Source organism: Hippocampus bargibanti, linkage group LG07, assembly GCF_051943395.1.
Source record: "Hippocampus bargibanti isolate YZ-2025 linkage group LG07, ASM5194339v1, whole genome shotgun sequence".
Classification (NCBI taxonomy): Eukaryota; Metazoa; Chordata; class Actinopteri; order Syngnathiformes; family Syngnathidae; genus Hippocampus; species Hippocampus bargibanti.
This window is the reverse complement of record NC_142740.1, coordinates 14005751-14021529: the sequence shown is the minus strand read 5'-3', so window position 1 is coordinate 14021529 and position 15779 is coordinate 14005751. Positions and strand designations below refer to the sequence as shown.

At 40.1% G+C, this 15779-nt stretch overlaps 1 protein-coding gene across 1 annotated transcript in view; it reads right to left on the bottom strand.

Annotated features, from left to right (window-relative positions):
* Positions 1-15779, bottom strand: part of cpamd8 (C3 and PZP like alpha-2-macroglobulin domain containing 8) — a 64988-nt gene extending 49209 nt beyond the window's left edge. The window contains exons 1-12 of the mRNA XM_088999956.1: positions 15295-15779; positions 9977-10128; positions 8659-8681; positions 5992-6157; positions 5582-5634; positions 3949-3966; positions 3485-3539; positions 2776-2889; positions 2603-2687; positions 2419-2527; positions 916-1143; positions 657-827 (exon numbers count right to left, since the gene is read on the bottom strand). Coding sequence (XP_088856082.1) covers positions 657-827; positions 916-1143; positions 2419-2527; positions 2603-2687; positions 2776-2889; positions 3485-3539; positions 3949-3966; positions 5582-5634; positions 5992-6157; positions 8659-8681; positions 9977-10128; positions 15295-15377 — 1257 coding nt within the window. The 5' untranslated portion in view covers positions 15378-15779. The remainder of the gene's footprint in view (positions 1-656; positions 828-915; positions 1144-2418; positions 2528-2602; positions 2688-2775; positions 2890-3484; positions 3540-3948; positions 3967-5581; positions 5635-5991; positions 6158-8658; positions 8682-9976; positions 10129-15294) is intronic.

Below are 15779 nucleotides of genomic sequence, written 5' to 3'. Positions count from 1 at the left end.
AGCACACCTCACAACTGTCTCACAGTCATGATACATGTCTTGCACCGCTCTGACATACTTTTCCGTCACTCCAGACTTCCTCATGCAATGCCACAGCTCTTCTCTGGGCACCCTGTGATACGCTTTCTCGAGATCTACAAAGACACAATGCAATTCCTTCTGACCTTCTCTGTACTTCTCTATCAGCATTCTTAAAGCAAACACTGCATCTGTCGTACTCTTTTTTTTTGGCATGAAGCCATACTGCTGCTCACAAATGTTCACTTCTGCTCTTAGTCTAGCTTCAATTACTCTTTCCCAGAGTTTCATTGTATGGCTCATCAACTTTATTCCTCTGTAGTTAGTACAACTCTGCACATCTCCTTTGTTCTTAAAAATAAAATATTAAAATATCAAAATATCAAAATATCAAAATATCAAAATATCAAAATATCAAAATATCAAAATATCAAAATATTAAAATATTAAAATATTAAAATATCAAAACATCAACACATCAAAACATTAAAATATTAAAATTTAAAAAATACACAAACAATCAAATGAATAAATACATAAATTAGTCAACAAATAAATAGATATGCTCCTATTTATACAAAGGCTTTCTCTTTAATTGATGGTATCTGAAGCAATCTCAAGAAGCAAAAGGCACTGACCTCAAGCCACACATACTGGGCCGCGGTTGGAATGGACGGGATCTCAAAGGTGGCCTGACCGTCCTTGGAGATCAGTTCGCTAGTGTAGACATTGTCTTTGGGGGACAACTCGGCCTTCACATGCACTTTTACACCATCCGCAGGGCTCCCATCGGGATAGGTCACCTCAATCTGAATAGAAGTGAAGACAAAAAAAAAGAATCACAATGTCCATTTATGTAGCAATTGTCGTCGACTAAATCCTCTTATTTCGTCTTACCTTCCCTTTGTAAGGCAGACCCGGCTTGAACTGTTTGCGTGTGTCCTTGGAGTACCGAACGTCAATCAGCTGCTTATGGACCGGCGTGTAATCATCAAAAGTAGTTTGCCTGCTTCCGTCCGTGCTGGTGAGAGACGCCCAGATGCTGACGGTGCCCCGGAAGTGGTCAGCTACGTCCAGGGGCATCATGTCTTTGACGCACAGGCTGAAATTTGCGGAGCCTTTCATCTGGGGATGGCAAAGCGGGACTCTGATGACGTAATTATCCCGGTGTGTTTGTTGCGAAAGTGCACAATGTTAGTTTTATGTAACTCATGGTGTGATGATAGTTCTTTCAGCATCTGGTGAAAATCTTTTCACCCGCCCTCCCCAAAAAAATAAAACAAAACTGGAATGCATTTGGCCTTCCCTGTCATTTTATGTGGGACACGAAAGCCTGCCAAAATCTTTCTCGGACTTTTGTTTAAAACCAATTATCCATCATCAAAATCATAATCAACAGCAGTGGAAATTTTGAATGATGATGTGCGAATATTAGGTTTTTTTTTCACACAAAACAGATTTGGCGCATTCCGGAAACAAAACGCAACGCTGCTTAGCTTCTGAGTATATTTGAATGCTTCATTTCTGACCAAGAAGACAAACTATTAAAGGACAACCGACATCAATTTTTCGTTCCGAACTGACATCAGAAAAAAGTTTTATAGCATCTAAAATACCCAAAACACGCAGTATGATATTTTTAGTCAAATGCAAAACACCAATAAAAATGACTTAAAGTGTCCAAAAACTACATCCCGCCCCTTTGTTCGTGGTGTCACGCCAAGATGTCTTGCCTTGCTCGAGAATCAAAACAATGGCTTCAGATTCGGAAAAGATGCTTTCAAATAGTTCTGAAGAGGAAAGCATACATGTTTGCAATCGATTAAATAATTTATTCCGGTCATTTTGATGCACATGACGTGAGGACTCGTCACCAACTCAAAAACAAGACTTCCGGAATATTCAGCGCGAGTCTTAAAACGTAAAATATAGCTATATGCGGTGGAATCTTTGTAAAATACGCTCAGTAGAAGTCATTTGAAGCCATTTTACAAATTATGGACACAACTTCTCCGGAGGCGTCGTTGTCCTTTAATGTCAACTTTCCTAAAATGAAAATAATAAAGCCGTCATTTTAAACGACATGAAATTGGCTTCTGTAAACACAACACAGCATTTCTTTTTAATTTTGTTCACCAACCGTGACCTTAAATCCAACATAAAAGTACCCAGAGAAAACCCACCCATCACAAGCAGAACATGCACACAAGAAAGGTCCCAGACAGAATCGAACCTTGTGAATCTGCACTGAGAGCCAAATGTGTAGCCCACCACCCCAAAAAATTGTCAAATTCCAATTTTAATAACCGCAAGGTTTCGACTAACTGTAATTCGTGATTTAAATACAATTATATTCAGAATATTAACATCACAGCCATCAGTACGATGACCAAAACTGACCTCCATGTTCTTGATCACAGGATGTCCCATCTCATGACGGTAGTAGCCCACGCCATTCACCGTCATGTTCACGCTCAACTTCCCCGACACTGCTTTTCCAAACGTGTACCTGTCCAGACGGTTGAAGTGTTACTTATGACAGTTTTGACAACGATATTGCTCAAGTGATGGACATTTTTCTTACCTAGCCCGGACAGTGGCCTGCTCACACATGTTCAGATCACGAATGTAGCGGGGTGGATCTATCTTTAATTCAAACTTGGGTATGACTGCGAGAAAAGCAGAACGATATTTAGACATTTTACTTTTTTTTGTAACCCGAACTTTGAGATTTTTTTTTATTTAAATGGAGCTCACCGTATTTCTGAACCTCAAATGATTTGTTGTAAGTGTGGCCCTGCACATCAACAAAGATAAACCACTCTCCAAACACAGGTTGGTCGGACAGAGGGAAACTCATGTTGACAATTCCTGCATGAGAGCGAATTCTGCTTTTAACTCCAAGATAAGAGTTACAATGTCAAGCTGAAGCTCCCGGAAATGTACTTTTTCCACCGTATGTAACGATGTAGTCATGTTGTTCTATTATCCAGTGGAAATGATGACTGAAGAAGAATAAACACATGGTAAGTGTTTTTGAATGTTGTCAGAATATTTCAAGCATTTAAAAGAACAGGATAGACATTCCAGTATGAGTTGTCAAAGACAGATGTCACTGTCTTTGACAACTCAAATTGTTTGCAATTCCGCCGCATCAGACGCGAGTCTCATAGAGGCAGTACAAGTTGGGTGGCAACGGAACAAAATGGAGGAGGAGTTTGTTTTGGAGGATCACTGGAATGGTTAAAATATGTACCAAAATAGCAGACTTTCTCAGCCTTTTGGAAAACTTGAGACTTTTTTTGATGGTTTTCTCATAACGGGAATGGCTACCTAATTTCACAGCCTTCAGGAGTAGAATTTTCAACTCCGCCCAAATGTTGAGCCGCAACATTTGAAGGATTTTTGAAGATAGGCAAAACTAATGAATAACGAAGAAATGAAGTGAGTCTAAGATATGGCTCACCACAACAGACAGATTTCAGATCCTTCCACTGCACCATCCTGGATCCCCTCGGATCCTAAAAACAAAATAGAAAAATGCCATTTTGAGAGAGAGAGAGAAAGATACACAGAGAGAGAGAGAGAGAGAGAGAGAGAGAGAGAGAGAGAGAGAGAGAGAGAGAGAGAGAGAGAGAGAGAGAGAGAGAGAGAGAGAGAGAGAGAGACAAAGAAAGAGGGAGAGACACACAGAGAGATAGCGACACAGAGAGAGAGAGAGAGAGAGAGAGAGAGAGAGAGAGAGAGAGAGAGAGAGAGAGAGAGAGAGAGAGAGAGAGAGAGAGAGAGAGAGAGACAGACAGACAGACAGACAGACAGGCAGACAGACAGACAGACAGACAGACAGACAGACAGACAGACAGACAGACAGACAGATCTGTAGACCGCCCCTGTGACAAGTGCTGGATGGTCCCATGTGGCTCCACTCACCAAAATGTATGCCTCAATCTGCAAAAAGGAATTGAGGTGGGGGTGGAAAGAAGTTGGTAGAGCAGATTAAAGTAATGGAAATGATAACAAATAAAACAATTGTACAAATAGAAAGAACAAATATTTTATTATATAACTAATCCATGTAATTTTGTAAATACAAATAATATGACAATTTGTCTTTGTCCAATTAAATGATTACCATTTTCATAAATGTATTAAAAAAAACACAAAAAATTAAACTGAATGATTATTTTAACATTGAAGTTTACATTTTTACAGTGGACACCTTTATTAATGAAACAAAATAAAGATTCAGCGGAATTAAATTTAAACAGCGAAAAATAAATACCATATCTAAATAAGAGAGATAGAAAAATGCCATTTTGGCAAAACCAAGGAGCTGGTGGTGGATTTCTGCAGGAAACAATCGTCACCTGCACCATTGAACATCCAGGGTTCGGACATTGAGAGGGTGACCTCCTACAAGTACCTGGGTGTTACTCTCAACAATAAACTGGACTGGACAACAAACACGGATGCCCTAATCAAAAAGGGACAGAGTCGCCTCTTCCTCCTCAGGAAACTGAGGTCTTTTGGAGTTCAGGGGTCACTCCTAAAGACTTTCTATGACTCTGTGGTGGCATCAGCCATCCACTATGGCATTGTCTGCTGGTCAGGCAGCATCACCACCCGGGACAGAAAAAGACTGGAGCGCTTTGTCAAGCGGGCCAGTTCTGTCGTGGGCTGCTCGCTGGACTCTCTTGAGGAGGTGGGCAACAGACGGACGCTAGCTAAACTAAAAGCTATGACGGACAGCCCCTCCCACCCCCTCCTGCCCATCCTGACAGCTCTGGGTAGCTCCTTTAGCCAGAGACTATTACACCCGCGCTGCAAGAAGGAGAGGTACCGCCGCTCGTTCCTACCGACTGCTGTCAGGCTTCACAATTCCCAATGATCACATGTGAAAAAAAAAAAAAAAAAAAAAAAAACTGGACACTTGTAAATATGGGTTGTTGCAATATATCTTAATGCATCTCTTGATTCTGCACTATGTACAGTCTTGTTTATAGAACGGTTTTTGCACATCTACATTTGCACAGTATACAGTTGACATTTTTATTTTGTTATGCTTAGAATATCTTGTTTTCTATCCTTTCACTCCCACCCCAACCCTATCCCTCTTCAATTGCTGCTGTGGACTGCAAATTTCCCCATTGCGGGACGAATAAAGGTATTCTGATTCTGATTCTGATTCTGATAATCAAGTCTACAGGACTGTTTTTAACCTGATCTAATGTCCAACAAAAACAAATGTACAAAAAAATGTACAAAACTTTGAGTACAAAAGTTTGCGGTTTTACCAGCAGCTAAAAACATCAACAAACAAATGAGCCATGATGGGCTTCTGTTAATTCCTTGGCACCTGGCAGGCCCAGGTCACCGAGCTTAATCTCCACCAATTAATAACTGTGGGAACACAAACGTCACATGCACACTGGTGTTCTTTTTTTTCACAAGACACGTTTAACCCTTTCAGAAACGGCGGTTACTACAGTGGACATCTTATCGTCTTATCAGGTGACAGGTTGCATGAAAGGGTTAAGCAAAGGTCAATGAAAATGAACTTTACCTTGTCATTAACCGGCCTCAAGTCAGGCGTGACTGTATAGACGTTGATGAGCACTGAGGATACAAAAACGCAACGATAGTTAACATGAACACTAAATATGTCCCTGTTCGCAAGAGCAATGTGCCACTGTTTTTATAATGGAGCCAAATAACCCCCAACACCCCTCGAGCTGACCATACCGCAGTTCCACAGTACTTAATTTGCAACATTCCATTCATGCAGGAGCGTACAATTACCAAATACCTCATAGTTTAGTTCAAGTTGAGTGATTTTTTAATATACATATAGTGATAGTTATTGACTCTTACTCAGAAGCCCTATCATTTTTTTTTTTTTTTTTGAGGGGGGGGGGGGAGTATCTTGCACACGGTTTATGTAACGAACGAGCAGGCGCACTGTCAGAGGAGAACCTTTGTGTTTGGGCTTGTAGATGGGCTTGTCAGTTTGGATGAAAACAGCTGTGCCCTTGCTCTCCACCGTAACGGTGGTGTAGTTGTGGAAGATGTAGCCCCCCTCTGTGAGCTGACGGTTACCCCACAGCTTCAGGTGGGCTTGGCCCCTCAAACCCGAAGGAACCTGACAGTGTGCACACAAAACAAAAGATTACCAAAACCAAAACCAAATTAGGTCAATGGAGGGAAAGATTAAAGTGATTAGCACGGTGTGAATTTACATCTGCAGTATGTTGTTTTATTATGATAATAATAATAATAATAATAATAATAATAATAATAATAATAATAATAATAATAATAATAATAATAAATGTCATTTATAAGCGCCTTTCAAAACTCTCAAGGACACTTTACACACACAGGATAATTTTTGTTTGTACAACAATTTATGGTTCTTGGCAGTATTATTATTCCTTTTTTCTGTTCTTCTAAATTTCTCAAACACTTCAACCCATTCATGCATAAAAATATGAACTTCCATGAGGATATCTTGGGAAATATATTCCCACACTTGCAATGTTTTTTTCACCAATTGAAAAGCAAAAAAAAAAAAACATTTTAACCTTTTCATCGATGGACCATTCCTGTATGACTGAGAACTTACACAGACGTAATTAAATGTAAATTATTCCCACTCATGATGAACCATATTTCTCATTATTCCACATTTTCCATGTCAAAATTCCCAGTATTTTACATTAAGTATTTATCTCCGCTGTCCACATTTCTAAACAGATTCAAACTATTCCAGCTTCAAAATGTTCAGATCTTATTTTGGAGACCATTGATCATATTCCCGAACATTCTTGAGTATTAGCCTCCTTTGTCCACATTTGTTCACTCATGTATGACTTCAAATTACAGTGATACCTCGTCTTACGAACGCTTTAGCTCACGAACTTTTCGAATTTACGAACGAGCTAGTTTTCGGTGGACAAACCAAACCGCACAGGGCCACGGTGGCTGCCGGACTCGTTTTTGGCAGATGAACACCAAACCACACGGTCGAATAGCGCCACGGTACCTGGCGGACTACTTTTTCACACTCCCTTTGAGTGCAGATGTAGTTTGCTATCGAGCGGAATACTTTTGTTATTATGGGACCGGAAAAGACCCCACCACAGGCTAGTGTTCAGCCGAAGAGGACACAAAACAAAATTACGGTCGAACAGAAGAAGGAGATCATCGGAAAACACAAATGAGGTGTGCGTTTGTCTGATTTAGCGTCCCAATACCAGTATGCAAAGTTGACCATTGCTACGTGTGGCTAAGGGTGTTTCTGTGTTGTCTAAGCAACGGTGTCAGGCAATAGAAGTGTCATGATCTGGTTGGCGACCAACGGGTGGCGCTGTCGGTCCTGCCTACAGCCTCGCAGGTGCTGGTCGTTTTAATCAGTGACACTTAAAAGGACTCCCGGCACGACCATCCGGTGTCGGCTCATTGTTTGTTGCATGGTTTGTCTGCAATCGCATGCATTGTATGCTGTGCATGTGTTTGTTTAACCTTGGCGGACTTTTACACTTGGTTTTCTTTTGATACTTTTTTTCTGTTCAGATCACTTTGATGTTTTACATTTTGTTCCTGCTGACCTTTATTTTAATACAATTTGTCAAACAACCTCCTGCTCCCTCCTGCCTGCTTTTTGGGATCCGCACCCGCCATCACCACCTCGCAAAACGTGACAAGAAGAGGTTGGAAAACTTCTGTTGATTTGGATTAACGAAAAGCATCCAGCAGGGGTCCGTGTGAGTGAGAGTATTATGGCCGAGAAAGCACGGCAACTTCACTCGGATAACATCAAGACGCATCTACATCAACGACCATCACAAAGCTAAATAAAACGACTTTATTTTACAGTACAGTTTATTTCTCTAATTACAATACAATAGCACATTTATTATACATAAAATAAGGTATATTTTGTGTTTAAGGCTTATTTAGTAGCAAATTATGTTTTATGGGGACCTGGAAACGGATTATTCTCATTTTTAATGGTTTCTTATGGGAAATACATTTTTGGCAGCCAAACGTTTTGCCTTACACACACTTTCTGGGAACCAATTAAGTTCGTAAGCTGAGGTATCACTGTATTCTGATATTTAAGGACAAATCCAAACATATAATGGTGCAAATGTTTTCACAATTAAATTCTGATATTACAAATCCGAATTCAAAATTGACCTTCGTCCACATTTCTTAATCGAATGACAGCATTCTAATTTGAAATGGGTCAGTATATTCAGGACATGCTGCACATTCCTGTGAAGATCTTTATCACCTTTGACAGACCCACAAAAAAATCCAAACAGGCATCTTTCACAGAGACTTGCGCTTTCCACATTCCTCAACTGATTTATACTATTTCAACGTCAATCCATTCCGGAAAATCAGTACATGTTATTCCCATATACCATATTCCCAAAATTGCCAACAACTTCCTCATACAAGTGAAGGAATATTTTCCATATTGACCTCCTCCTTGCTCATTTCTCAAGCAATTCAAACTATTCAAGTCTGTCACTCGACATTTCACCAATTCAGCTCGATCAACAAATCTGCTTTTCTGTCGTCACAGGCGCTTTTAACAGCAGTCTTTAGTTTTGGGTTGCTATGGTGACTTACCTTTAATTTGATGGTGCCTTTGTCTGGAAAAAAAAATAAAACAAATTAAACCGATTGTATGTTTCACATTTTGTAGGGCTTTATAAACTGGGATTTTTGTTGTGCACAAAATAAATAAACAAACAAATAAATAAATTTTAAAAAATCAATTAATATTGGACAGCACATGTGTTGGCATTCAAGGACCTGAGGATGGACCTGAAATAAACTAAACTGACATTTTTATTCAATCAAAATACAGTACATTGAGGATGCAACAAAATGCAAATCTTGTCTGAAGTCCAAGATGGCGCCCGAGTAGGCAGCCGTCAGCAAGCGCTCACACGAGCCTTGTTTGTTGTTGTTGTTTTTGTGTTTTCTTTTGTCTCTTTGTGTTGTTGTGTGTCGTGTAGAATGGATATGGATTGTTTTTCAGCATTTTTGGCCATGCCATTCATCAAAGAGAAGACCGTCTGAGCGGTTGCGCCTTTTCGGCAGCATGAATATGCCAGTACTGCTTTTGAATGGGAGGAATGTTGGTGCCATTTGACTCTCATCGTTGGACAGCTACTTTTTGTAATGGGCAGCATCTTCACAGCCCCGCTTTGTTCAGCGGAAAGGTCGGTGCTGTTGGACAGTCTGCGGCTGGATGGATGCATGGCTTGAGGAGCCCGCGATGAGAAGAAAGGAGCGTCAGAGCAGAGCGCTGATTGTGGAACTGTTGCGGCTTGGAATTAAAGCAGATTTATGTGGGACAGGAGATGTGAGACAATCTCTTTTCGTCAATGGATGCTACAGCTGCGTGTTTGCTTTCAACATTTAGCTTGTAGCAGATGTACAGAGTCCCTGATCCACTGCTGAAAAGGACACTTTGATCCTCTCCTCTTTCATCTAGAACTGCTTCATGTCACAAAGAGGGTACATCAAGTGCTGAAGAATGAATGACTCTCTGTGTGTTTGTGTTGTCATATTATTTGTTATTTAGTTTTTGTTTTGTTTTGTTTTTTTACTTCAAAATGGTGCCGCGAGAATGGCTGCCTTTCCAGCAGCTCCTGTATTTTGTTTTTCTACTTCTTTCTTTCCTTTCTTCTTCCTTTCATAACTTTGCTGCTGTGCAATAAAAAATTCTCCACTGTGAGACGAATAAAGGTATATCCAATAAGAGCCTCTGAACAAGGGAGTTTTAAGTGTAGATTTTGAAATAGTATGTATGAAAAGTAAATATAAGGCTGAACGCAAAATAGCTCTTGGGAAAATAATAATAATAATAATAATAATATTGTATTACATTGCAAGGCTTTTTTTTAAGTTATTGCATATATTGTGGAGGTGTTCTCACCGAGCACGACGCTGTGGCCGTGAGCAACCGCCTGTCCCTTCACGGACAGCTGGACTTGCACGCGAGTCTCCGCTTTGGCGTTGAAGATGGTCACGCTGATGCTCTCTTCCATGCCCGCTCGAAACACGGAGGGCGCGGCCACCAAGTAACCCCTTGAAAAAAAAAAAAAACATTTAGCCGTGATCCCCCAGTTTGCCGATTTCAATGAAACACAACCACTTAGTTGTGCATCTATCGATACTAGCAATGCAAGTGACGGGCAGAACAATTAATGCTCTTCTTGGACAAAAAGGTCAAGTGTCAAAAATAAATACATTTTTTAAAACTGTAGTTTGGGCCTTTGTGACTGTGGCAACCGAATTTTAAGAATGTCCACCTCGCTGCAAATCAAACAGGAAGTCGACATTTACATTTCCCCTCCCTCCTGACACGTGACCGTATTCGCTCGCTTGGATGACAAGTATAAAGTCCATACTGAGGGGATGCCGTGGTGATCATGGGGGTCAATTAGGAAAAGTGGAGTCGAAATTATTTGGAACAATGCTAAGAATTCCTATATTGGAAAGGAAGTAAATGTTCATCTCTCCTGATGATGTCAACAAACACAAGTGAATAAAAAGTTTATTTTCTTGGAAGCCCCAGATCAGCTTGAATGGCATTGTTCGTAGGCGCTGCCTTGGTACATGCTTGCCAATCACATTGTTCCGTGCCCGAGCCATTGGAAGTAAGAATATGTCAATGTATTAAAAAGACAATGGACTGATTGAGATTTATTTTTGAGGGTGGGGTCTTAGATATTAGGCCATAGGTCTTAGTTGAAAGGTAGTAGATCTAGATTTAGAGTCTGTACTTTTGTATTTTTGTTGAACTACTTTTTTTAAGTATCTATACTTTTACTTTTCCATTTCTCTCTCTGGAATTACTCCTATGGGTGGTCTGGCACCCCTATCCCCCAGTCCCCACACACAACCTTGAAACTGTTTGGAACAAGGTAACGACTAAGATTCCATTCGCTTCTTCTGACCTTTAATTGAAGGAAGGGGGCCCATCACTAGGGTCACAGTGCAAAGGTCAAGCTTTGATGCTGAAAAACAGGCTGGTATATTAAAAAAAGGACTTATTAAAGTTCTTGGATGAAAGACTGACCACCATCTGGCATAGGGTGTGGGTTCTTGTAGCCATTATGCATTATGGTTAAAACCACCATACCCACTAGACTAGATGGTGCTGTGGTTCATAAATAAATAAATAAATAAAATACACACAAGTACACAATGAAATAAAAGAAATAAATGAAATTAAATTAATAAAATAAATAATACTACTGTTTTGTTATGACAGAGCACACATTCAACCGTGTATTATATCCGAGAAAATTCAGATTTGATCGACTGGCAATGAGTCCTTTAATGGACAACCGACACCACTTTTTTGTTTCCTAACTGACATCAGAAAAACGTTTTATAGCATCTAAAATACCCAAAACACGCAAGATGATATTTTAAATGCAAAACACCAATAAACTTAGAGTGTGCTAAAACAGCAAAAAAATGAGCTGCGAATTGGACATTTTCAGAAAGTCCCGCCCCCAGTTCGTGACGTCACGCCAGGACGTCTTGCCTTGCTCGAGAATCAAAACAATGGCTTCAGATTCGGAGAAGATGCTTTCTTGTTACTCATCCAGTTATGAATATCATTCAAATAGTTCTGAAGTGGAAAGCATAAATGTTTGCAATCTATTAAATAAGTTATTCCCTGTCATTTTGAGGCATCTGGACAGAAATGTAGCACCCAGAAAATGCATAAGATGGCGCCAAAGCTCCGTTGGAAATGGGCTGATTTGTCTCCTGGGAATTTGTGTCAGCGAATATCAAATAGTTGTCTTGGTGCAACACACAACGATTCACCATCAAGTTATTTATGTGTTTTCCTTCTAATTTCATCATCAACATGAAGTTTTCAGAACAAACAAAGTACCGCAAAATGCATTGTGTGTCCTTTTCTCGGTCAGGGGCGTTCCTTCCGTGACGTGACGTCAGGAATCGTCACCAACTCAAAAACAAGACTTCCTGAATATTCAGCGTGAGTCTTAAAACGTAAAATATAGCTATATGCGATGGAATCTTATTAAAATACGCTCAGTAGAAGTCATTTGAAGTGATTTTACAAATTATAGACACAACTTGTCCGGAGGCGTCGGTTGTCCTTTAAGCGTGAACGTGACTGTGAATGGTTTGTTTGATTTCTCCCCTTTAAGGGATCCCTGGACTTAAATAAAAGCTTTTTGAATCGCTGCTGTAAATAGTATGTGCAGTTCTTCATATTTCAATTTAGCCCTAAGTCCCATAAACCTGCTGGCTGTTCCCCCTCCCCCCACTGAAGCTCACTGAAATTAAGAGTGAGCACACCCTGTTGCATGCCTGAGAGAAAGATCAGGTGGTTGGCATTACAGCGCTGCAGCATTACAGCCAGAGGCAAGTGCAGTTCCTGAGAGCTTGAGAGTGCAAGTCATGAGAAAATCTTTTGGACGGGATAAAAAAAAAAGAAGAAAGACCAAGAAATTGACTTGTCTGATGTCTGATCTACAATGGGTGGGAGGGTTCTGCAAGCAACCCTCAGATGAGCCCTGCTGGTTCAGGTGTTTTAATACGAAGTCACACAGCCTTCGTTTACTCCGAAACGTGAGAACACTTGTGTTAGAATTCAAATAAATATCTGTTTATTCACTGACAAGAAACTGACATGGTCACACATCTGTCCTTCTAGAAAAGGAGACTGTTGGATTAATGATAACTTTGCCCGATTCATCCATTGTTTTGCATTGATACAAAGTCCGACATTTTTCCAAAACTGAATACAATTCCGATAACCACTGAATAAAAAAAATATTTACATATAATTTTAGAATATCATTGGATTTAGTGATGGTGCTGATACTAGGTATCATTATCAAGCCAATACTGCCCTTATTTTAAAGTATTTGGTATTTATGGAGACGAGTGATACCAGCTAGTGATGGGAAATGAGGGATCATGACGCAATGAGGCTTTCCACCCAAATGGTTCACTTTTTGGCCAATGCATCATGAGGCCTCATTTGCTGTACTCCACCATCATGTGGATAATAAATGTAATGACAGAGAGAGTAATTAAAATGCTGCCATGGATTAGATGGGTTCAAGATGTATAGAAGAGGATTAGAGCCAACGAAGAAAATAAAACAGAGATGGGAAGATTCTGACTTTTATCTCATAATTCAGACTTTGAAACCAGAATCCTCACTTTAAAGTCAGAATTTTGAGATTAAAGTCAGCATTCTGATAATAATAACAACAATAATAATAATAATAATAATAATAATAATAATAATAATAATAATAATAATAATAATAATAATAATACATTTCATTAAGAAGCATATTTCAAAACTAAGTCAGACTTCTGAGATAAAACTGAGAATGGTGGCAACTTTATTATTTTTTTTCTTTGTTAGCCCTAATTCTCTTGTGTAAAAATGGCAGGGAGTTGTGATGTGAATGAATGTGCGTGTGTTACTTGCAAGAATAATTGCTTTATTTTAGATGTTGACACACAAACAGGGAACAAGACACACCTTTTATGCATTTTGTTGAGGGGAATGTGTTCAGTTCTTTAGAACAGTTTACACTTCGCCATTTAAAATATCAGCAAGTAGAAAACATTAAAACAAGGGATACACTGTGTTGTCACAGTAGTTGATATTACATATTTGCACTGGTTATTGTTATTTTTACCATTTTAGGATAGATCTGCTCAAAATGATCGCAGACAGGGGATCTTCTCTTCTTTTTTTGTTGTGAACGATGCATCCAATGCAGAACAAATGTAATTGAAGATGCGAGTTGGGTGTGTCAGTGCCACATGTGAGCTCATTGACGCCCCGGTGCAGCGTTTTATTTTCAAATCTTCGAGTGGGTGATGACGTTGAAATCCCGTCTTGCGAGGCATTGGGCGTAGCTACATGCGTTCCGAGGCTTTGGGCGTGGCCACAAGTAAAATCGACCCACACTTCGAACCGCACTTCGAAATGGTTTCACTTATTTACTCGGCACACGCCTCGGAGCCGTGGCAGTCAGGCACATCACTAATACCAGTCAGTAATACTGGCAAAAAAAACACCATATTTTCCGATGTATAAGGCACATCCAAAAGCCCGCGCCTTATACAGAGGTGCGACTGTTATGTGAAGTAATATTGAGCCATAGCAGGTCTCGCAACTACTGTCAGCCACCATGACTACATTTTCCCCATAGATGAAATAGTGCATAACCCCAGCCTCTACCGTAGCACCTTATAATATGGTGTGCCTTATTTTTGGAAAACTTTATTTATTTATATATTATATTTGGAAACCTTTTTTATATATTGAAGGTGTGCCTTATACTCCATTGTGCCTTATATGTATGGAATTTTTTCAAAAATACATCATTGATTGGGAGTGCGCCTTATACGCCGTAAAATACAGTAAATTAAAAAATACTACAAAGATTAAAATCTCCCTTTGGGTAGCTACAATGATTGGCGCAACTGTGTGTCAGTATGACACACTCTTAGAATCACGATATTTACCAAAAAGATTGGATTACATTCACAAAAGTACCGGCGGTCATTGGTTGTCAGTATTGGTGAGTACTGTACTCAAATAGGGAACGCACAGACTGGTATCGGTCGGAAAAACAGGCGATCAAGCATCCCTTTTTGTTGTAAAGTGGGATAGTATTTTTTTTTTTTTCTGATTTTTGCAGATTTTATCACTCGCACTCAAATGATAATTATTTTCTCACGTGGGAGCAGGACCATGCCTCCCTTGCATGAGACAGATTCTGGTTACAAATCTTGGCTGAGTTTGGCAATCTTTTTGGGCACTGTACTTTTTTCTCACACACACACTGTTTGACTGTCAGATACCTACAAGGTTCGATCCCTGGTGGTGCTCAAGCACCAGCCATTTAGCCTGGATTGAGTTTCTTTTTCTTCGTTAACCAACATTTTAAGATTGAAATCAACATCTTGTCATCAACCCCGCTACTCACAAAGTTTCGCCATCAGATGGCCATTTTACCGAGTTCTTGTGAGCCGTGCACCCCTGGCAGTGCAGAGCCCACAAGGCTTTGCCATTTGAACGGGGGCGTGTTGAATTTTTAGATCCACTTGAAAGGTATCCCTGAGCTGGATATGACCCCTCGAGCAGATGCATTATTACGACCAAAGTTGGTAATTTTTAATTTCTGTGTATGTGTGAGGGGCTTTTTAAGATGATAAAAGATGTAGGCTACTTACCCCTTGTCCTGTGTAGCGGTCGTGTTCAATTTGCTCATGAACAAAATCCAACCAAGAATGTTCAAAGCTGTCAAACGCAACATTTTCACCGCGAGGTGGGCTTCGGATGTGGTCCACTACTTCCTATCCATACACATCAAACTCTTTACACAAACACACACACACACACACACACACACACACAAATCAATGAATGTGTTCTGTGTTTTTTCTTTAGAACCCCTTCAATCTCTTCATTGCTCTCGACGGCTCGATTCCAAAGATCATCAGTCGTGCCCTCGCCCCATGTGCCTTCTCCTTGGCTTCTTCAGCCACCCCGGGTCCCTTTGCTCAGACTTCCGCATTACAAAATTGGCACGCGACCTTCTTGTTAAAAAAGAAGAGGAAAATGTAGAATAGAGAAAATTAGTCTCAGGTTAGCCTGAAGCTCGGCGAGGGAACCTCTCTGCTTCATTGCCTGGACTGACTGAAGCCAGCACACAGCA